The 22,685-nt window shown below is 42.6% G+C and overlaps 1 protein-coding gene across 2 annotated transcripts in view; it reads right to left on the reverse strand.

Moving 5' to 3' along the window:
• LOC147668982 (putative neutral ceramidase C) overlaps positions 1 to 22,442 on the reverse strand; it is a 101,458-nt gene extending 79,016 nt beyond the window's left edge. For both annotated transcript variants that reach the window (XR_015303760.1, XM_086948311.1), the window contains exons 1-2: positions 22,255 to 22,442; positions 17,315 to 17,354 (exon numbers count right to left, since the gene is read on the reverse strand). Coding sequence is in view for 1 of the 2 variants with exons in the window: in XM_086948311.1 (XP_086804437.1) it covers positions 17,315 to 17,354; positions 22,255 to 22,349 (135 nt within the window). In the remaining variant the exon portion in view is untranslated. The remainder of the gene's footprint in view (positions 1 to 17,314; positions 17,355 to 22,254) is intronic.
• Positions 22,443 to 22,685: the final 243 nt, after the last annotated feature.

Genomic DNA, 22,685 nt, shown 5'->3' on the forward strand with positions numbered 1-22,685 from the left:
AATCTATACTCATGGGTAAGGGTGTTGCACCACCATTTGACTGCCAACCCTAGATGCACAATGCTCTTGAACACTCTCAAGATGGCATGCCACTTTAGTAAATATACATATAACCACTATTCCACATACCGTGGCCCATAATACAAGACCTATGGCCCCACACCTAGGGCTTATGGATATGACTAGGCATACTACAGTGTAATAATTTTGCAACAGGGTTTATTAACAGCCCCCACCCTAGTTTCAAAAATATTTTTAAACACTCTTAAGATGGCCGCCACACTAGCCATAGAATCACTGTTCCATATTCCAAGGTTCTAAACATAAGACCTCTTGCTACACACCCAGGGTTTATGGCTATTAATAGGCAAACTACTGTGCATCTTCCACCCCTCATTTCAGCCACCATTCTGTATCTGGAACTAGGCACCTCACCCAAATTTCACCTCTTATTACAAGGAGACTCTCCTGGTCCCCTCTCTAAGATAGCCACTCCGTCATCCACCCGACTCATCCACAACAGGAACCATCCGCTTATGACGTAAACCACATAACCAATGTTACTAAGATACAGACACGGCTAAGCGGTCTCATCGTTCCGGGCCAGATGGAGGTGGGTAGGTGTCATGGTAGTGTCCGGATCATCCACAAAGTAGGTGTACTGGTTTTGGGGCAGTTACTGCACTTAAAAGCATACACTCTGGGCCGCATATAAATGGACCAACTCGGTTCGCGTATAACCTTTACTGTTCACAGCATTATGAACCACCCGACTTGATGGGGCACCTTTGTCACTGTTAAATACTACTTCACATTTTCAACGCCATTGGGTGGGTCCATGCGGTTGTTTGATATAGCCACAGGCACTCGATTCTCGAACCGTTGGTAAGACGCTTGTACTGGGCACGACCATAAACCTACCTTCTTTGTTTTAAATGCGATATGCACAATATGAGGGAAAACACTCCTCTTGCATGCTTCACCTTTTCATTGACGGCATCAATGCCATTAGTGCGCCTAGATGGCCTGAATATTCGATATTTCAACAACTGTAGTACCCCACACAAGGATCTAACAAGATGAGAATTATAGCGCATGTGACATTAGCAATCCTTATACATCGTGTTGTTTCAGCACACTCTCACAGCATTGGTACTCCACTTCTTGTACGACCATCTTCACTAAGCAGACCGATAAATACCAGTGCTTTATCACTAACGATGAAACTCATAATCGTCTAACACTGATGCTCAATACATATGACTACGACTGCTTCTTTTCTTTCTCATGAAGGTGTCCCTCATATTGGTCGGAACGCTCCATTTCACCTAAGGAGCTCTACTCTGCCTCTATTGAGGTAAGTCATGACAATGCAAAAACATGGCCCCTTAAACATTGCAGGCTCGCTATTAGTTATTAAGACATTTTCTGATGTGCTCTTCCTACATGTTGCATTTGAGAAGTTTAATTGAATGTCTGCTGAAAAAGCTAGCAGGCTTGTGTCACCCTGACACTAAAATTTGTATATACACTAATTCACCTGCAATATCTATTGCACATGTAGAATGCACCTTTTCTTTTTGCTTAAACTGTGTCGCTTGTACTTTTCCACCTTGTGTCCCCTTCTTTGATGTGGAGTCATTGACCGGCACCCACCATGGGGACACTGGTTAACACTATAAGGCCATCCTCTGATAGAGAGGAGACCACCAGCCCCAGACAGGGGCACAAACATAAACACTTTCTAGGTCCTGTCAAAGTGCCACCCAACCATAGGGCTTTCAAGGTAGGAAACATGTTGACCACACAGAACTAGTAACCACCTCAGACTAGTAGCACTCTTGGTACCTGAGGACCACATGACAGCACCAATGTTTTTCCTTAGCCCTGGTACCCTTCGTCATTAAATATTTTGTCCTATGTGCCCAGTACCTATTTTAGTCACCACGCACCCATGAAACCCATCCATTCCCTATCTTGCATCTCTCCATACCATTTAGATCAAAAGATCATAGGATCTCCGATAAAGAAGCCCTCTGGCCCGTCAGGCTTTGAGTGCCGGCCAGATGAGGTGCGCCCAATGATGAAGCAGGACACCCTATCAGGTGTGTGCGGGCACCAAGATTGATTTTCAGATCTTCCAGCGACACATACCATAGCCATCTGGTACAAATGTGTGTACCCACCTTGCTTAGGAGGACCTACCCTTATTCTGATAATAATAACAACCATGAAGCCATGACTAAAACATTTTGGGTTGGATTTCTACTATATGCCTGTGTATGAAGATCGTAGATAAAGAGAACGGACCCTGCAGGGGAAGTGTCATCCACAACTTCCTTGGTAACCCTATATAACCATTAGAGAGCCTCGTTTTAGCAAAAAAGATCAGTTTTTTAATCAATTTCTTATTAAATTTCTTATTTTCCGAAGGAAACGACAAATGGAGTTACATTTCTCTCTTTAGACAATTTGAGATAATTAGGTGCTCCCAACAATGCAAAAGCGCAGTGAGAGTGAGATAGGTACATTTAAAGTGTGCAAGTGCTGTACAACAAACATATGTACAAAGATAGTGACTAATGTGGATACATTGGTTGTCAAATTGTACTCTGAAATAGAGTAAAATGGTAAAATGTAGGCCTGGGCGGAGGTCGCAGAGCTCGGCTCTGCGGAACTCCATGAAGTGCGGAAAAAACTTTGCCTTGTTCAGTGGAGTTCTGCGAGCAGCGGAGCGGGGTTAGTCGTGCTGCTCACACTGATTTTTAGCTCTGGGAGTTTATCCCACACTGGAAAATCACCATGAACAGCACTACGCGTAGCTGCTCCTTTCTCCCACTCGAGTACATATTCTACCAGAGTGCCAGCTTCCTCAACGCGAGCAGCAGATTTCTCGACGCGAGCGGTCGCAACCTGCCACGACCACCCGCAGTGAGAAATCTTGCCGGGAGGAAGTCTAGTGCGCGATTTTTCTCACTTGTCATCTTAACGCTGACGAGCCGTGCCCAAGAAAAAACTCTGCTCCGGAGCACTCCCCCAACTACGCCGGCAGAGCAGAATTCTTCGCCCACCCCAAGTAAAATGCTCCACATTAAATTAAAACCAGTCCACTTGTGCTATGTCGATATTTCAACCCCATAAAATTACTTACAAAGGGTCATGATCAGGACGAAGGAAGATAAATGAAAGCACCCAAAGGGTAGAGGTACTCCTGTGGTGTAGACAGCCCCATTGTAGGAATACATCAATACCATTGGCGAGGGTATGTAGGCACTCAATGCTTGCAGAAACGAAATTAAGCGAGAACCACCTCTCTTGTTAGACATCACAGATGTGCTCGCTAGTTCTTGGATTTCACGAAAAGGTGAAAATACCCTAAAAAGATCGGGTTTCCAATAGTGCGGACTGATCACCGTACAGAATCGGTGGATCAGCAAAAGAGGGAACAATGGTCCTTCATAGAAGTGAGAATGAGGAAACACAGTCGGGGATCAGTGTTCCCAACACACTTTGTGGACACCATCAATGATTGGTGACTGGAGCGCCGCAGGGAAGATCCTTCAACATGGCTGTGTAGGAAGATCGATGCTGCCAGGATGGAACTCTCTGAATCGAAGGGACTAATCACTTGTTCTTATGGTCCACACACTTTTTGTTATGTGGGAAAGATTTGCTGAATTGCAAAATAGGATACAAACTGATTTTCATTAGCATTTTGGAAGAGACGTGTTCTGAGAATTCCTTCCAAATTGTGAACTGGTAACATATGTATCAATATTTTGCAACCATAATTATGGTCCCAATCCATTGATCAGTTACCGAAGACCAGGTTCGGGTGGTAACTGGTTTGCAAAGGGGAAGGGGTGCGAAGTGGACCCCATCCTCGTTGGGAATCAGAATGGCAACTTCAGGAGTAGTAAGCGCAGTTCTATTGTTAATGCAGTGACACTGATGTCAGTCTGCAGCCCTTACTGGCCACCACAACTGTCACTGCAGCCATTCACAGGGATCACAAATTGTTAACTGTTAAATGGCCGCTAATTAGGCAGGTCATTTTACATCCTGTCCACAAATATTTATTTGACAAACCCTCCTATTGGTACATAACTTGGTTAGCAAATAAAATATTGCTTGTGTAAAGTCAGTGCACAGTTTACAATTGCTTTGAACAACTAGTATAATAGCATGTCTGGCCTATAGACTTATATTTTACCAATAAAAAATTATATTTTTGTGCAAAAACTATGGACTAGGAATAACATTGCATAATATTGTTTGAATGAATTTATTTGTTCTTATTTTTCAGTCATGACCATGACTTAATATCTTGAATAACTAGGCTACCACCTATGATCTTCTTCATACATCACATACTCGTCAAGGGGCTTTTTAAACCAAAAACATGATGGAGCTCATAGTCCTGAAACTTGGATGCATGCTTATTATCATTTTGATGGGACAGTAATGGCAGGAGGAATGCATCCAGTAATAAGCCTATATATTGTTGTTCACTATCCGGACTGTGGATTTATTTTACTGAAGTGGTGAACTATATCCTTGGAATGCTTTGAAATTGATGAAATGATTCTATAATACGAAAATCAATTTTGAAGGCTCTCAAGGATTAGGCTTCAGAGTCATAAGAATTATTTTAATTTTTTCAATTGCTATTTTAGTGCACAAACACAAATTGTTTTAACATATACTATAGCCTTATAGCCCGCTGCAGAGGGCTATCCCGGTTGTTAAAGGCCCTGAACCCGAGATAGAGGTCCAAGCAGCAGTCAAGGGACTACAATGAGGGTGTAGGCCTGTAACAAAAGGTACAGCCCTATGCAGAATGGCTATAAGGCTGTTAGAACATTCCACCCAGCAAGGGTGGAATGTACTAACTTTTTTCGTTCAAATAACTTTATTTGATTGATTAGAATCATACAAATTTACACAATAAAACATCTAAAAACAATTACAAACTTCTCACATATTCTCTACCATAGATCTTAATAAACCAGAAAAATTTATCAATTTTAAAATCATCATAGCTATCCCACCTCAGTTTGTACAATTGACTAAAAAGTAAACTCTTAGTAAAAAGATTATAATTAGATTAATTTTCGCACTTCATATCGTTTCCTGATTATAAATGCATTTCTAATAAAACTAAGCACTGCACTAGAGATTACAGCCGTAGATAGTGCCCTTAAAAAGGCATAGCCCTCTTGATAAGAGCAGGGCCTAATAATGTTCAATATAGGTTTAATAAAACATGCTCTAGGGTATTTGTACAGGGAACAGAACAACATAATATGCATTGTACTATGTTTGGCCATATTATTACAAGGACAGGGGGCTAGCCTCCCACACCAGCCAGCCTGTTTAGGATAGGCTACTAAAAAATGCAGTGTACCCAATCGAAATCTGGTCAATAGAAAACGCGATTGTATATGTGAAGTAAAAGACAAATAAAATTGCTGGGGACCTAATGCCCCATCATCTAACGTTCCCCTGCCCTGGTCAGACATCATTAATTCAGTGTGGTATGCTTTTTTTATAATCATTTTCATATTAGACTCAATAGTATCTAGGTTATTATAACATACCTCTGGACCGATCTTATAAAAAGTATCCCTAACATAACGCAGCCAAGGGAGTGACATTGCATTATCTAAGTTCATACAATCTTTAAGGATACACCTAGTGAATGTCAAAGTCTCTTAAGACCAGATTTCCCCCATAGGATAGGGGGTGCAATGTTTATCCTATCTTTCACGTATTCCAGGCCCACCTCTGAGTGACAAAATGAGGTTGAAGTACTACTCGGAATCATTAAAAGCCTTTTTAAAAATGTGTTCTCGAAAACCTGAAATTTAAAACACTTATGGTAACCCCATACTCCAGCCCCAAAAGTAGCTACAGATAAACATTTGGATTTATATAAAATTATCATTTCTCTGACCGGTTTATGTCCCAATTTACAGGCAAAACGAAACAGCCCCTCTGTTATTCTACTGGTCTGTTGGGACCTTGTCATAATTAGTTTGTCCCAGTTCAGTTTGTTGTTAAAAACATTACCTAAATAGGTAAAACTGAGCACCTTCTCAATGATTTTTCCATTCACAATGAACTTCCGAGTTTTTGTTTTTTCCAGACCACAAACCATAATAAATAATTTACCAAAATTTACTTTGAGGTCCAGTCCTAACATAAAGTCAGTGAAGGCGGTCAGGGCCTTTTGTAAACTATTGGCCGTCAGGGTCATTAATACCGTTTCATCGGCATAGGACAACAGAGGGACCGATCTACCTCCTACTCTTGGAAAATCCAATTGACGCACTTCGGCAGCCCGGGCACAGGGCATTGCAGTTCGGCCACCAGTATTTGCTTTCAGTGATCCCCACATCAGGCCCTTGGCGTTGAAAACACACAGCTCAGCTGCTGTTGGCTGCGGTGGGCGACGTGGCGACCATAGAAGGCCCACCTGGGTCTTAATATACAGGTTCTTCTAGTGGCAACGTCGGTAGTGGTGGTTCCTGCCTTTAGACCCCCCGCAGACAGAAGCTCGTAAATACACCCAAAAGTAAGTGACTGGATGGAGGTACTGCAGTGGTTAAGACGGGGATGATAGAGTCTGTGAGGTCGGAGTGACAAGCGGTGACTGAGCGACTGAAGGTGTAGTTGTTCTGGGGCGTCCAGGAGAAGAGGGTGACAGTGTTTCGACTGAGGAGAGTATACAATGAAAGTTGTGTCATCTGGAGTGATCAGGGGAGATTTGGTGTAGTGTGAAGAAGAGGTGACGGTTGTGTAGAGACGTGACCACCTAGAAGTGGTAATACAAAGCGACCCATCCCTACCTTGGCCTGCACAGCTGGGCAGCACTTAGTGCCAGCTGCAACGTTTAGGCCCTTCATTGAAGATTCCCCACTGCCCAGCAAGTAGTGGGCAGCTGCCACGTTTAGGTTTGCGCCAAGTGCGCCCCGTGACCGTCCGTGCATTGGCAGCATGCCCTGACTTTTTGGACAGAGGGCATTTGAGCCCCTTATAGATGGCCAGTTGGCCCAGGGGACTATCAGGTTTGTAGGGCGCAAGGCCCTAGTGTACTTTTTATATGTGCTAGGAAATGTAATGTTTGTAGTGTGATTTATGCACCTTGATTTATGCTTATAGATGTGCTTTTATGCTTACTAGGTTTTACCTACTGTCTTATGTTTTCTACTGTGGTCTAGGTTTGATTTATTCCCTATGCAGGTTATGTTACAAAGTTTGTTTCCTAATGCAAGTAATGTTTAGGAGTTGTGGTCTACTAGATTTAGGCTTATGAGGTTGGCGCAGAATAGAGTTCTCGCCTTATGTGCTACTGTGACTCTGGTGACGCCACGCCAGACCTGCCACTCACCCCCTCTGAAGACATGCGGACACTGGCCCTGTCCTCCTGTCGCTTCATGGCATACGTTACACCCCCTATGCTTTGTGAATTTTGGGGACCGACTGAACTTAACACCAAGGTCCCAACCCCCCTGCCTGACCTCAAGTTGGTAGCCTCAGTTGGTTTCTCCACAATGCTCTAAAGCTCCCGGACAATAGAACTGGTCAGCGTCCTGAGCTTAACCACATCCCTCACCCGACCTTGATCCTGCTCTCCCTCCTGGACGTGTACTCTGAACCTTCCCTCGATCGTAGAGACCCTGCTATTTGACTGATGTCCGGTGGAGCTACCTGTCAGCTGAAGAGGAGATGGGTTGTGGATTTTCCCTCGGCCCCCACCTACCCAGCATGATTTTGGGCAGACTTTCCTTTGTCTCTCTGTCGTTTCCCCCTCCTAACCTTTCACCCCACCCCCTTCCCCATCTACGCTCCCTTCTTCTCGCCCTCTTCCCCTTTAATGTTTTTCTGTTGAGACCTAGCCATTTGACCGATGCCCAGTGGAGCTACCTGATAGCTGAAGAGAAGATGGGCCGAGGATTCCCCCTCGGGCGTCACCTACCCAGCCAGGCCTTGTACAAACTTTCCCTTCGTCTCTCCCCTGTATCTCTACACTACCCCTTTTGCCCTCACCCCTTTGCTATTCCTCACCCCAATTTCCTTTGCTTCTATGCTCCTAAAAATTTATTTTTCAGGTATCTTTTGTAACTATTTTACCCTCATCTCTGCGTCCTGTCTTCCTCCTACCCCTTTACCCTATCCCCTTACCCTTCCTGCTCCATTCACCTTGTCCCCTATGTTCTTTAAATGCTTTTCTTGATACTTATGTAACTTTTAACTGATGTAATTTGCAAAATTATTGTCCCTCATGTAAAGCACTCTGATTCCATCGGGTCTAACCAGAGCTATATAATAACTCATTAATTAAATTTGTTCCCATTTTGTACTCTTTCTCCCTTTGTCTACCTCCCTAGCTCCTAGCTCTTATCCACTCTCCCCTGAATTTCTCACCTTGCCTGCTAGTCTGCCTTGCCCCCTGTCCTTTGTGCCCTTTGACTAAGCACTCCATCTCCCCTTGTTGGGGAAAGATCCAATATTTTTACTCTGGATTCTCAGCGTACCCGCTGAGAGAGTCCACTGCGCCAAGGGAGCCACTCACAGCTGAGGTATGGTATGGCACCCCTTGCCAAACTCTCCCTCTCCCCTTTTTGGGGAAGGGTCCAGTATGTAGGCCTTGGAGTCTCAGAGACCCCTCTGAGAGAGTCCACTGCGTAAAGGGAGCCTCCTGCAACAGAGATAGGGAAATGATACCACTTCCCCTGGGATCAGAGCTTACTGGACTTTGGACATTGCTTTGACTCGTCTACCGGTTTGTGTCCCCCTCGCCCTTACCCTCCTCTTTCCATGCCATGTCCTTCACCCTCCCCTCCTCTTTCCCACCTTCATTACCTGTCTACTTCCCCAGCTCCTTCCCCCTCCCCTGAATCTTTCCCCTTGCTTGCTTTTCCCCTTTCGTATTTGTGCTTATTGTTAATCTTGACCTTACAAGTAACTATGTTGCCATGCTCTAATAACTGTGTAACCTTTGTAGCAATGTAACCTGTAACTATGATCTGATGCTTATGTAATGCACTTAGTTATCAAAAGGAGGGAGGAGGAATGGCTGTCCTATCGGTTCCCCGAAACAAGGTACAGTTTATCAATAGGAGATAGGACACTTGTGACCACTTATTCCAAGAGATTTGAAAAAGCCCTCATAAACGTTGCGTATCTCGAGAAGCGGTATATCTTATTCTCCGCCCCACGCGAGCGTTATGGCAACAGTCATTGGGCTTATTCAGTCAGTGTCTTGCCAGCCTCACCCGAGGCGATCTCTGGTTTTTTCGTGGCAGTATCCAGAGAAACAGGAGTTACCCCACTGAAGCTGAGTGATAGATAAAAAAGTGTGCAGGTGATTATAGGTTTTATTCAGTTCACTTGACCACTTGTTAAAAGTTACTTGGTATGCTCTGGGGATAGTTAGGAATCCTTAGCATAAGTCATTTAGACAAAAAAATAACGTCGACATGTTTCTGCTCTATCGGCCCGAGGGTCTAAGAGCTTTCGTCAGGACAAATAAACAGGAAAACACACAGTGAGTAAAAATTAATGTCACAATTTTGACATAAAGGGTCTCTATTATTTAATAGTCTTACCCTTGAAGGTTTTCAAATACCTAGGGATTTGAGAAAAATGACATAATGAAAAAAATGGGGGTAACTTGTGGCCATTTGACAATTTCATATTAGAAAAGCGGTCATTATAACATGCATTGTGTCAATATGCATATTGCATGATTTCTACAAACATTTGTGCAATTATAAGAAACACACAACAATGGTGACACTATGGTGAGTTAAAATAGGGGAGGAAACGGCGATATCACAGCAGTACACAAATGGCTTTATGGTATGTTGATTCATACTTCTAACTTTTGGCTTTATAACACGTTAGTTTACTTAGAGCGCTTCGATAGAAAGGGGCGGTGGAAATGCAAAGTCGCTCTTATACATGTGTTGGCATTGTACCTCGTGAAGAGGTCTTACCTTGAAAAGAGATCAACCGCATTTCAGCAGGAGAGTTCAGGCTGCAGAAACATCAAACCGGGGTTATGATTAAGCTTTGTGCCGATAACTAACGCACGGCGGTGGAGGTGTAAACACTCACCCGCTATCGAAGCGTATTCCGCGTCTTGTGCTGGCTCTGCCTCCTGGACGCTAGGAGCACGCTTTCGATGGCGTTTTTCCATGTTCAGTCATGGAGAAAGAAAGCGGACAGTTGTAGTGTAACAAACGGGGCACTTTCAGAGATATAAAAATGCAGTTAGCTCCCTTTAATTTGACAATAAATGGTTTTTGGGTGATTAGCATGGCTTATCTAAAATTACCACAACTTAAAGAAAGAGATTTATTATTTAAAGGATTTTTGAAAAATCGGCGAAAAAATGCCGAACGGGGTGGTTTACATACTATTTGTTTCTCACTTTAGTTTAGTGTATCTCTTTTATGTGTTGGGCTTGCAATTAGTGTTCATGTTTTGCAGAACTCCTATTGTGCTTATGGGTTCAGCGTGCAAAGTGATGCCATGAGATCTCGTCATTCAAACCAAACTCATTGGTTTTAAGACGGTCCACCCAACGTTGTTCTTTCTCATATAATATTTTTTCTGCGTTGGGTGTCGCTTCCGATATCTTTTCTATTACTGTCCATCTCAGGTCTTCAATGCTGTGATTTTGTTCAATGAAGTGGGTGCAAAGTTTGGTTGTATTCTTTTTGAGGCGAATATTACTTTTGTGTTCCCCTATACGTAGTTTTACCTTCCTGCAAGTCATCCCAATGTATTTTTTATCGCATGGGCAAGTGACCATCTAGATCACATGGGATGAGTTGCAGTTACTGTGTTGTTTCTGAGTCCATTTGAGTGTAGGGGACAATTGTAAGGTTTTTGTACTAGTAGTAGATTTGCAGGCCAAACAGGAACCGCATGGATAGTGTCCTGTTACTGGGACCATGTGGGCATTTATTGTGGGTTTTGCCATGATTGTTTTTCTTGGGCGCGTGTGTACCAACATATCCCGTAAATTATTTGTGCGTTTGTTTGCCATACGTGGTTTTGGCCATTTGAATTTTCCGGTATTGACAATATGCCAGTTTTTATGGATGAGTTTATTCACCTGGTATGATGCTGGGCAAAAGGTGGTTACGCATGTCATGAGATCCACAGTTTCACTTTTTTCAAAAGTTGTTAAGAGGTTGTCTCTAGGCTGATTCATTGCTCTTTTTCTGCATTTTGCTATGGTCGATGTCTTGTACTCCCTTTGAAGCAGTCTAATGCTGAGTTCTTTTGATTGTGCCAGGTAGTCCTTTTTTTGGCTGCAGTTCCTTTTCAACCGTAAAAATTGACTATATGGTAAATTGTCTCTTAACGGTTGAGGATGATAACTCTTGTAGGACAATAAACTGTTCTTGGCTGTTGGTTTCCTGAATGATTTGGTTTCTATTTTCAGCTCTTTTGAGTATACTGTGACTGTTGCCATAACGCTCGCGTGGGGCGGAGAATAAGATATACCGCTTCTCGAGATACGCAGCGTTTATGAGGGCTTTTTCAAATCTCTTGGAATAAGTGGTCACAAGTGTCCTATCTCCTATTGATAAACTGTACCTTGTTTCGGGGAACCGATAGGACAGCCATTCCTCCTCCCTCCTTTTGATAACTAAGTACATTAAGTAGCGTGCAGCTGCGGGAACTTTGTCTTTGACATTTGTCTGAAACAGACATTTCTTCAAGAAATCCAACATGGAAGATATGAATGGTTTGAGTTTCACGGGGAATGATATCAGCAAGATTCTAGCAGCACAATCCTTAATTCAGAATACAGATCTAGTTCAAGTACTGGCACAGACCGATGATTGGGACAGTCTTACAGCAAAAAAACAGGAAAAAATTAGGGTCGCAATTCACGGAATCATCATGACAGAGTACCTACGCGCAAAAATAGCACCGCGTGGTCTCTGGATCACCAATGCACCAAGAATCTTTCTTCATGACCTAGCCTTTAGACGTGATTGGTCGGCAATCTCTTGGAAATGCACCCTTGACTACCTGGTGCTAATAGTTAAAACTGCCAAGAGACTATCAGATGCCCTATTAACAAAGATACAAGCTATTGAAGCAGAATTAAAGAAAGGCATACAACCAGCGATCTATAGAAAAAGACTAGAGGATCTAAACAAAGAAATAACAGACAGTGAAGATTTTTTGATGCAAAACAAACTACAAAAACTAAGCAAAGATATCAAAAAGTTCAGTCATGAAAAAATGCATCCTTATACAAAAACTGATTATAAGATGAATGACTCAAAAACAGATAATGATTCCGATGCTTGGGACTCATCCGGAGGGTCCGATACAGGGTCCGATACAGGGTCTGATGACTCAGGTCGCAAACAAGGCCGAGGAAACTTCCGATCCAGACCACAAAGAAGAGGTAATAGATGGCCAAGACAAAACTTCATGGGCCCACCAATGCCATACTTCCAGCCTTACATGCAACCATATACCGGATGGATGAATCCGTACAATCAAGGATCCCAGCAAATGCAGAACTACATGGGCATACCGCCGCAGGGGATTAACAATCAGAATCAGGATCCTTTTTTATTGAGGGGCCAGAACCAAAGAGGAAGAAGAAGAAACATATCATGGCAAGACCAACAGCCGAATGTTCAAACCAGGAGTATGACATCATCCAAACCAGGAACCAGCAAAACGAGTCACTAATAGTTAATTTAAGCTCAGTGACTCTATCGAAGGAACAAGAAAACGTCCTAAACAAAGGACTTGGTTACGTCCCTACTCCCAACCTTGACCTCTTCAGATTAAAATGTGAACTATCTGAATTCTGCCACTCACTCAAACTGAAAGCATACTTTTCTGAGTCTGTACCAATCACCGATCTTGGAGACACCAACCTCCGCAAGAAGTCTAATTTCACACCACCTGCCAACATGGTACCAGTAGAGATACTAACCTTTGAACAGGCCATCCTAACAGGAATTGATGAGATGGAAAATAATGTTAAGAGACCGTATCAAAATCTGACCCGATTGGAAAGAAAAGCTTTAGAAGAACTCCAAGCAAATACGGACATAGTCATCAAACCCGCAGATAAGGGTGGAGGAGTGGTCATCCTTGGAAAAGAAGAGTATCGGACCCAATGCCTGACACTACTTGCGGACGAAAAGTTCTACACAAAAATCAATACTGATCCAACACCCAGACTAAAAACAACAATAGCTATGATGGTCTATGAAGCAGAAACAAATGGATGGGTAAGCAAAAAAGAAGCAGATTTTCTAATTACTGAGAATCCAAAAATTCCATACTTCTACTCGCTACCCAAAACCCATAAAAACCGAATTCCACCGCCGGGCCGCCCAATAGTTTCGGGTATAGGATCAGTTTTAGAACCTCTCTCCAAATTCGCAGATCAATTTCTCCAACCATTGGTTAAAAAAACCCCCACCTATCTACAAGATACCAGAGATCTGCTAAATCAACTCAAAGACCAATCCTTTGATTCCACCACTATGCTCCTAGTAGGACTGGACGTCGAGTCCTTATATACAAGCCTACCCCAAAAAGAAACACTAGACATGCTGGAAGACGTTCTATTCACTGAGAATTGGGACTTCAGGACACCTAGACACTTTGTCTTAGAGTGTTGCCGGATGGCACTCACTGAAAATTACTTTGAATTTGAGGATCAGTTATTTGTGCAGAGCCACGGAACCTCAATGGGAAGTGCTTTTGCCCCTTCGGTGGCAGGGCTCTACGTGAGCAATTTCGAAACCAACCATGTATTGACACAAACCAACCCTTACGTTTCCAGTATACTCTACTGGAAACGTTACATTGATGACGTCCTCCTAATATGGCATAACAACCAAGATCTAAAAATATTTGTGGAATGGCTGAACACTTGTGACCCATGGCTTCGCTTCACATATACGGCTGATAAAGAAAGCATTGACTTCCTAGACCTGACTATATACTCAAAAGAGCTGAAAATAGAAACCAAATCATTCAGGAAACCAACAGCCAAGAACAGTTTATTGTCCTACAAGAGTTATCATCCTCAACCGTTAAGAGACAATTTACCATATAGTCAATTTTTACGGTTGAAAAGGAACTGCAGCCAAAAAAAGGACTACCTGGCACAATCAAAAGAACTCAGCATTAGACTGCTTCAAAGGGAGTACAAGACATCGACCATAGCAAAATGCAGAAAAAGAGCAATGAATCAGCCTAGAGACAACCTCTTAACAACTTTTGAAAAAAGTGAAACTGTGGATCTCATGACATGCGTAACCACCTTTTGCCCAGCATCATACCAGGTGAATAAACTCATCCATAAAAACTGGCATATTGTCAATACCGGAAAATTCAAATGGCCAAAACCACGTATGGCAAACAAACGCACAAAGAATTTACGGGATATGTTGGTACACACGCGCCCAAGAAAAACAATCATGGCAAAACCCACAATAAATGCCCACATGGTCCCAGTAACAGGACACTATCCATGCGGTTCCTGTTTGGCCTGCAAATCTACTACTAGTACAAAAACCTTACAATTGTCCCCTACACTCAAATGGACTCAGAAACAACACAGTAACTGCAACTCATCCCATGTGATCTATATGGTCACTTGCCCATGCGATAAAAAATACATTGGGATGACTTGCAGGAAGGTAAAACTACGTATAGGGGAACACAAAAGTAATATTCGCCTCAAAAAGAATACAACCAAACTTTGCACCCACTTCATTGAACAAAATCACAGCATTGAAGACCTGAGATGGACAGTAATAGAAAAGATATCGGAAGCGACACCCAACGCAGAAAAAATATTATATGAGAAAGAACAACGTTGGGTGGACCGTCTTAAAACCAATGAGTTTGGTTTGAATGACGAGATCTCATGGCATCACTTTGCACGCTGAACCCATAAGCACAATAGGAGTTCTGCAAAACATGAACACTAATTGCAAGCCCAACACATAAAAGAGATACACTAAACTAAAGTGAGAAACAAATAGTATGTAAACCACCCCGTTCGGCATTTTTTCGCCGATTTTTCAAAAATCCTTTAAATAATAAATCTCTTACTTTAAGTTGTGGTAATTTTAGATAAGCCATGCTAATCACCCAAAAATCATTTATTGTCAAATTAAAGGGAGCTAACTGCATTTTTATATCTCTGAAAGTGCCCCGTTTGTTACACTACAACTGTCCGCTTTCTTTCTCCATGACTGAACATGGAAAAACGCCATCGAAAGCGTGCTCCTAGCGTCCAGGAGGCAGAGCCAGCACAAGACGCGGAATACGCTTCGATAGCGGGTGAGTGTTTACACCTCCACCGCCGTGCGTTAGTTATCGGCACAAAGCTTAATCATAACCCCGGTTTGATGTTTCTGCAGCCTGAACTCTCCTGCTGAAATGCGGTTGATCTCTTTTCAAGGTAAGACCTCTTCACGAGGTACAATGCCAACACATGTATAAGAGCGACTTTGCATTTCCACCGCCCCTTTCTATCGAAGCGCTCTAAGTAAACTAACGTGTTATAAAGCCAAAAGTTAGAAGTATGAATCAACATACCATAAAGCCATTTGTGTACTGCTGTGATATCGCCGTTTCCTCCCCTATTTTAACTCACCATAGTGTCACCATTGTTGTGTGTTTCTTATAATTGCACAAATGTTTGTAGAAATCATGCAATATGCATATTGACACAATGCATGTTATAATGACCGCTTTTCTAATATTAAATTGTCAAATGGCCACAAGTTACCCCCATTTTTTTCATTATGTCATTTTTCTCAAATCCCTAGGTATTTGAAAACCTTCAAGGGTAAGACTATTAAATAATAGAGACCCTTTATGTCAAAATTGTGACATTAATTTTTACTCACTGTGTGTTTTCCTGTTTATTTGTCCTGACGAAAGCTCTTAGACCCTCGGGCCGATAGAGCAGAAACATGTCGACGTTATTTTTTTGTCTAAATGACTTATGCTAAGGATTCCTAACTATCCCCAGAGCATACCAAGTAACTTTTAACAAGTGGTCAAGTGAACTGAATAAAACCTATAATCACCTGCACACTTTTTTATCTATCACTCAGCTTCAGTGGGGTAACTCCTGTTTCTCTGGATACTGCCACGAAAAAACCAGAGATCGCCTCGGTGAGGCTGGCAAGACACTGACTGAATAAGCCCAATGACTGTTGCCATAACGCTCGCGTGGGGCGGAGAATAAGATATACCGCTTCTCGAGATACGCAGCGTTTATGAGGGCTTTTTCAAATCTCTTGGAATAAGTGGTCACAAGTGCTCATGTAATGCACTCTGAATCCTCCGGGTCTAGCCAGCGGTATATAAAACCGTAAAAAAAAAAAAAAGTCAAGGGTGACTCTAGACTGTTAGTATATACAAGAAATGGGAAGGGGGCCAGGATACAACACTGGCACACCCCTTCCGTGGAGGCAATGGGCCTGGTCTTCTCACCTCCTGGTCCAAAGCGCACATCCACAGTGTTGGATTCATGTAAATCTACAAAAGTCATAAATCTACAACGTGGAAGTAGGTGGATATCCACAGGTGAAAGTTTGTGACTTTTTGTCAAACAGGATTTATTTGTTTTACTTAACCTTACCATCTTTCCAATGCCATTAATCCATACCCTGACCTATATGCTTTATTAACTATGTCAAAGTGCATGTTGCCCAGTAGCTGGTGATTTTAGAACTATATCTGTGGTTATTGTCCTCATAGTTCTTTTACCCCTTATTCAAGAAGATGATGGGAACACCATTGCTGGCTTTTTAAAATATCATCAAGTAGGGCACACATCCTAGAGCAGCTCCTTCTACGTGTTGTGACTATAACTACACTCCCTCTACCTCTACCATTAATAATTTAGTAATCTACCCTAGTAGGGAAAGTGCATTGCTCCTTAAGTGTGTATGGTAAGGAGCATACCAGTATAGGATGGGATGGTAAGAACATAGTATAGCGTTCTGCTGGTTTTTGGCTTGGTTGGAGTTGTAGAAACACCAACTACATGAGTAAATCCATCCATACATACATTCTTTATTCACCACCACTTTGAAACAAAATACCTGTTTTGTATTTGTTTTACAAAATTAGATTTATCCTTCTTCCACATCTCCCTCAAACTGCTCACCTTGTAAATATCATGCTAATGGGATTCTTTATTGACTAACTGATTTTGGTTAAGACGTTTCTAATGTCAGAAACATAACATCAAGGATTAAATGGGTTCTGCTTACATTACCTGTTGAACAGCTTGCCTGAGCCTTCTTCCAGCCATAGTTCTGTTGGGCATAAAAATACAATATTGGGATACAAATTTGACAAAATAGATTAAGAAAAAAGCCACTGGCCAAAGGCACTTGTACTGGACAGTTTTATATCTACTTTTTGTGACAAAATGTCACGTTACTGAATATATCATGCATTTTCGTTCAGTCAGTCCTGTTCATAAACACAATTGTAAATGTAGAGTGCTACTCCTGTGGTACTTTTAAACATATATTTACATGCATTGTGGGTATAAAATTTAAATATACAGGGAATATTCATGTTCAATTAGAAAAAAAGAAAGGACTGGGTCTATGCGCTTTTACTAATGGAGATTTGGATATTTCAGGGCAAATTCACAAAAGCAAGTAAGAGTACGAAAAGCGTACTCATGTAGTGCTACTTCCCGTACTAATAAATGCTCTTGTAAAGCAGTACAATTAATTTTTTCTAGGATGCAGTGAGACTAACTACATTTTTGTCAGCTTATAACAAGATAGAATGTCATTTTGGGAGAGTGGTTGAGAATAGAGAAAAATGACTTCTGTAAATGGGGATTAATCACAAGTCAATAGAAGGGAATTAGTGATTGTACAAACAACATCAATATAGGCTAAGTTTAGTCCCTATCTAGCAAGAACCAGTACTGAATTGCCTAATCTGCTATGTCGTAAATCTACATCGAGGGCACCCAGTCCTTAATTTGAGCCAGTCCTTGCCAGTGAAGGCCACCGGCACACATTTCTGGGTCCAGCACTTATATTTCTTTGTTAGGCATTTAGCAAGAGAGAGAAATCAAAACGAAATGGAAAGACGGAGGAAGAGAAAGACAGAAAAACCCAACACAAAGGGAGAAATCAGCAACCTGCACCAGTGAGATAGAGGCAGGGAGTGCCTGGCACTGTGTTAAAGAGGCCTGAGGTGGATTTGAGTCTTCTCAGCATTGGTTTTCAGCGTGTCAATATTTAATTTCACCAGGCACGGGCTTCTGAGGAGAGCTTTTGGCACCGGCACACATTCTTTTGCAAATTAAGCACTGGGGGCACCACTATGCTAAGGAGAACTTCAGAGAAGGAAAAGACCTGTTAACATTTCACACACATAGAATGCCTGAGTAGTCTTGTGTTTATTGTATTTCAAAGAGTCAAGACATGCAAAATACGTGAATGACAGTATCATGAACAAGATGAAGTGGCACTGATGGCTGTCCAGCAGGTAGGGGAGCATTCTCTAGGAAGGAGCCAGCTTTCATAAAAGGAACCACAGAAAGTAAGAAGGGTTGAGATGGGAAACAGCCTTTACAAGGTGTCTCGAACCACACTGCACCTTTACAACAGGGTCCGAACCACAAATGCTTCTTTACAATGCATTTCTTTACCACGTAAGCCGTTACAACAACTTGCCTTAGGGAAAGCGTTGTTGGACTCATGTTGGACTTTAAGTCCAACACTTTCCCTACTTTTGCACAGACTGGAGTTTGAATAGTAAATTATACTATGCTAAAGTCCTGCGCTTTGCCTAAGGCAAGTCATTGTAAGTCACAGAATAAGCATGGGGCATGTGTCTGAGAGGTCAAGAGTGGTGGACATATTGGGGAATTTATTCAAACCACTACAATGACCCTTCTCCATCTTAGGTATTGTGCAGGTGAGACAGGGTGATCTCAGAAAGAAAGACTCAAAATCAAAATCAATGGAGCAAAGTATAAACTTAGCCGGTGAAGTCTTCCTCTAAGGAGGTGACCTACCTTCAAGACCTAGAGCATGATGGATCGAGAGGGACCACCTGCCTGTTTTCCTTCTTAATTTGAAAATAGCTGTAACCCTTGAAATTCCAAGTGATACATTAAATAAGGAGAGTTCTAGTTGCTTTTTGACAATTACAATTTTGAAATCTAAATAGATTAATTTCAGTACTGGGTCTAGCAGGTAGGACAAGAAAGCCAGGCACAACCAGTGTGCATTTGATCTGCCAGTGGAAGACCACAGATGAACAAATCTCTCTTTGGTTTCTTTAGTGCACTCATGAGAATCCAACCCATTTTTGCTTACCTTTAGCTTTTTTAAAGGGGCCTTCCAGTAAATGATGTCTCAAAACACAAGCTGGCCCAAGATGACTTCATCAAACAAAGAACCACCCTGTAATGCCTATTGTCTTTATTTGTGTTGGGATGGGAAAGTTCCTGCTAGATGTACAGACATATGCCCTAGCCCAAGGTGTAGACTGCACGTGACACTGATATCCTGACATTACACTGGTATATAATAGGTACCTTTCTTATACACAGGGTTTCATGGAGTAAAGAGGGGTTAACTCAAGCTCAGCTCCTGTTCTTTTGCTCAGTAAACAGTGATGAAGAAAGCGTGGGAGTCCTCTCCCTCGATTTCCCCATCATATGAGGTATCACACAGGGTTGTCCTCTGTCACCACTCTTCTTTATGTTTGTGAATGCGCTACTAGCACAACTCATCTGCATTGATACACAGGTCTGCAGGTGGAAATGGAGTGACAGCCAAAAAGATTGTATATCCTTACATGCAGACGATGTCCTGCTTTACATGCCAAACCCCGCAGTGACTGGCCCTTTTAGTCTCCTCCTCCTGCATTGCTTTGGGGAGCATCGGGTCTCAGGGTGTACCCCCCTTAATCATTACTGGTGACACTGGCCCCCTCTCCAGACTGCTTCGATTGGCAAGACACCATACCTTTCCATCGCCTTAGCTTAGCCTTAGCTTCAAATACTTGGCATCTGGGTTGCACTACACCCTGAACATACTTGGTTCCTTAACTTAGAACCCCTGGTACGAAAAGCTAAGGCTGACCCTGCTAAATGGCAGTCCCTCACATTTAACATAATAAGTTGCATAGCCCTATTTAAAATGATGATATCACCTTGCTTTCTTTATTCCTTTCAGAACTTGCCACTCCTCAAAGCATGGACATTGTTTCAGGCCCTGGATAGAGTAGCGGCCTCCTTCCTGTGGCATGTCTTCAGGGCCCTTATGGCAAATGCACACTGCCTAAGTGGCCCTTACAATGGTGGTCGGGGAATTGCCAATCTCTACCTCTTTTTAGCTTCACATCTCCTAGCCTTCCACAACTGGTTTAATGGGGGATGGTCGGACCCCACCCACCGCTTTGAGCTATTCCTTCTGGGATTCCCTCAGACTTTATCCATGCTCTATGGCTCCCCGATCCCTAACTCCAGCTTGTCAGTGACAAAAATAGCCCTTTAGTCTTGGAGAGTGACTTTGCAACACACTTGTTGGGATACCAAACTCAAGCAACAAACCTTTGGTAGGGTACTTGGTTGAGGGATGTGGCATTACTACAGGGATTTGGGTGCTAGGACCTTATTGGGATTTCACAACTAAGGGACATCTGGTCAGGGACACAAGTGATAATTTCAAGAACTCCAAGTCACCTACACGCTAGCCCATACACAGTTCTATAAGTACCTTCAATTGTGACAATCTCTTAAATCTCACGTCCCACACACTGACTCTCTTCCCGAGTTTAGGCCATTGAGGCCAAGCTTCTGATGGGTGATTTGGACAAACGAGGCATGTTTCAAACCTATATTACCTTGGTTGTTAATACCCCAGACACTCTAGACCATCTCAGAATCCGATGGGAGGGTTGATTAGGACCCCTCGAAGATGGTGTGGTTGATTCAAACATGTTACCTCTATACAGCCTATCTCTCCCCAGCTCGGCTCCACAAGCGGGGACTCCTCTCTGAGCCTGTCTGTCCCCCTGTGGTGGTGCTCCTGACATGGTTTGGTTGTGCCCTGTGAGTCAAAACTTCTGCGCTGTGGTAGTGACGGAACTAACTGAGTTGCTTGGATGAAAGGTCCCCCTCACCCCTTTGATGATATTGTTGGGGGTCCTTGAGGACTCTGGAGGCACAAGGGCTGACCAATTTTTCTTGGGAAGTGCTCTAATGGTTGCCACACATGGAATCGCCACACGCTGGAAGTCCCCTTTCTACTTCCACTCCTTCACACTAGCGCCGAGGGGTGGACTGGTGTGCCCAGCAAGAAAAATTGGTCTATGTGGCCAAGGGGTGTCCCCTTAAGCATGGTATAATGGTTTGGCCAATAAGCTGGTGGTTTTGACTGAAGCCAGGAGTGCTGATGTTGCTGGTGTTTTGTATCACCCTACTATATCAAATGAATGCCAGTGGCCTGAGCAATTGCATAGTAATTATCTCAAACGTGCTCATTGTGTGTCCTGCGGTCTTATTTTCATCTGCAAAAAATTCAATCAAATCGGTTTATAAACAAAAAAACACTACACCATCTTGCTGGTATCTGCCGATCCATACCCGCACTTGTCTACGCTTCTAAAGTTGCTGTTGTGTCTCCCCTGCGTAACTGGTGTAGTGAGTCTGCAAAAGTGTAGACAGCACCACCATTTATGAAGAGGATAAAGGAAAATCTTCTTGATGAAAAGGTTTCCATATGAAAAAACTGAAATCGAACAGTTAATCCCTTCACAACGCCTAAGGCCGTTGTCCTGTGTGGACAATCACCACACAAAGAAAACCCACTATCACCTTAATTGGACGAATTTAGAAAAAAAGTCACAAATATATGCAGGTTATACATGTACAACGACATTTCTGTAGATGCCCACCTATGGACGTAGCAAACATTCATGCAGACATAAGGGTCTGAGGAGCCCATTGCCCTCAGAGCTGTGTTTTCTGGGGGGTATGGAGCATTTCCTTGAATGAATTAGTTTTGTGTATAAGGTCACATCCATTCACACACACATTAAAATTAAACCTGTACACGAAGATGAAGTACTGGAAGTATGTGTCTAAAATAATACCTTTAACTTGAAACAAGAGAAATACACTTTATTACATAAGTCATTAAAAATTGAACAATGTAATAGAAAAGCACATACGTGAGTTCTCCAGGGGCAGCCAGGATTGCCAAGGATCCAAGGGTAATAATTTGAACATCAATTATTGTGGGGTGCCAAGGGTAGGGCTTCATCATCTAGGGAAAGTCCATAACAGAGTGTTACCATTCACTTCGATACTGCTAAGTGTTTCTGACAAAGACTTGGCAGCTGCGGGCACTACCAAGGCTCTGCAAACGCATTTTTGAGAGCAGATTATAGAAAAAATATGCCTATGGGGTGAGCAGAATAAATCTTGGCAAAGAATAATACCAGCAGGTGCAAAAGTAGATTCCTTTAATGATTATCCAAATTAACCTCAGCTGGAAATTGGACAGTTCGTTGATTAATGAGAAAGCACAATGGGATAGTATCTATATTTAATGTACGGTTTTGCAAGACAATCGAGATTCAGATTGGCTGCATGCATCATC

This window comes from Lissotriton vulgaris, unplaced genomic scaffold (genome assembly GCF_964263255.1).
Source record: "Lissotriton vulgaris unplaced genomic scaffold, aLisVul1.2 SCAFFOLD_2003, whole genome shotgun sequence".
Taxonomy (NCBI): Eukaryota; Metazoa; Chordata; class Amphibia; order Caudata; family Salamandridae; genus Lissotriton; species Lissotriton vulgaris.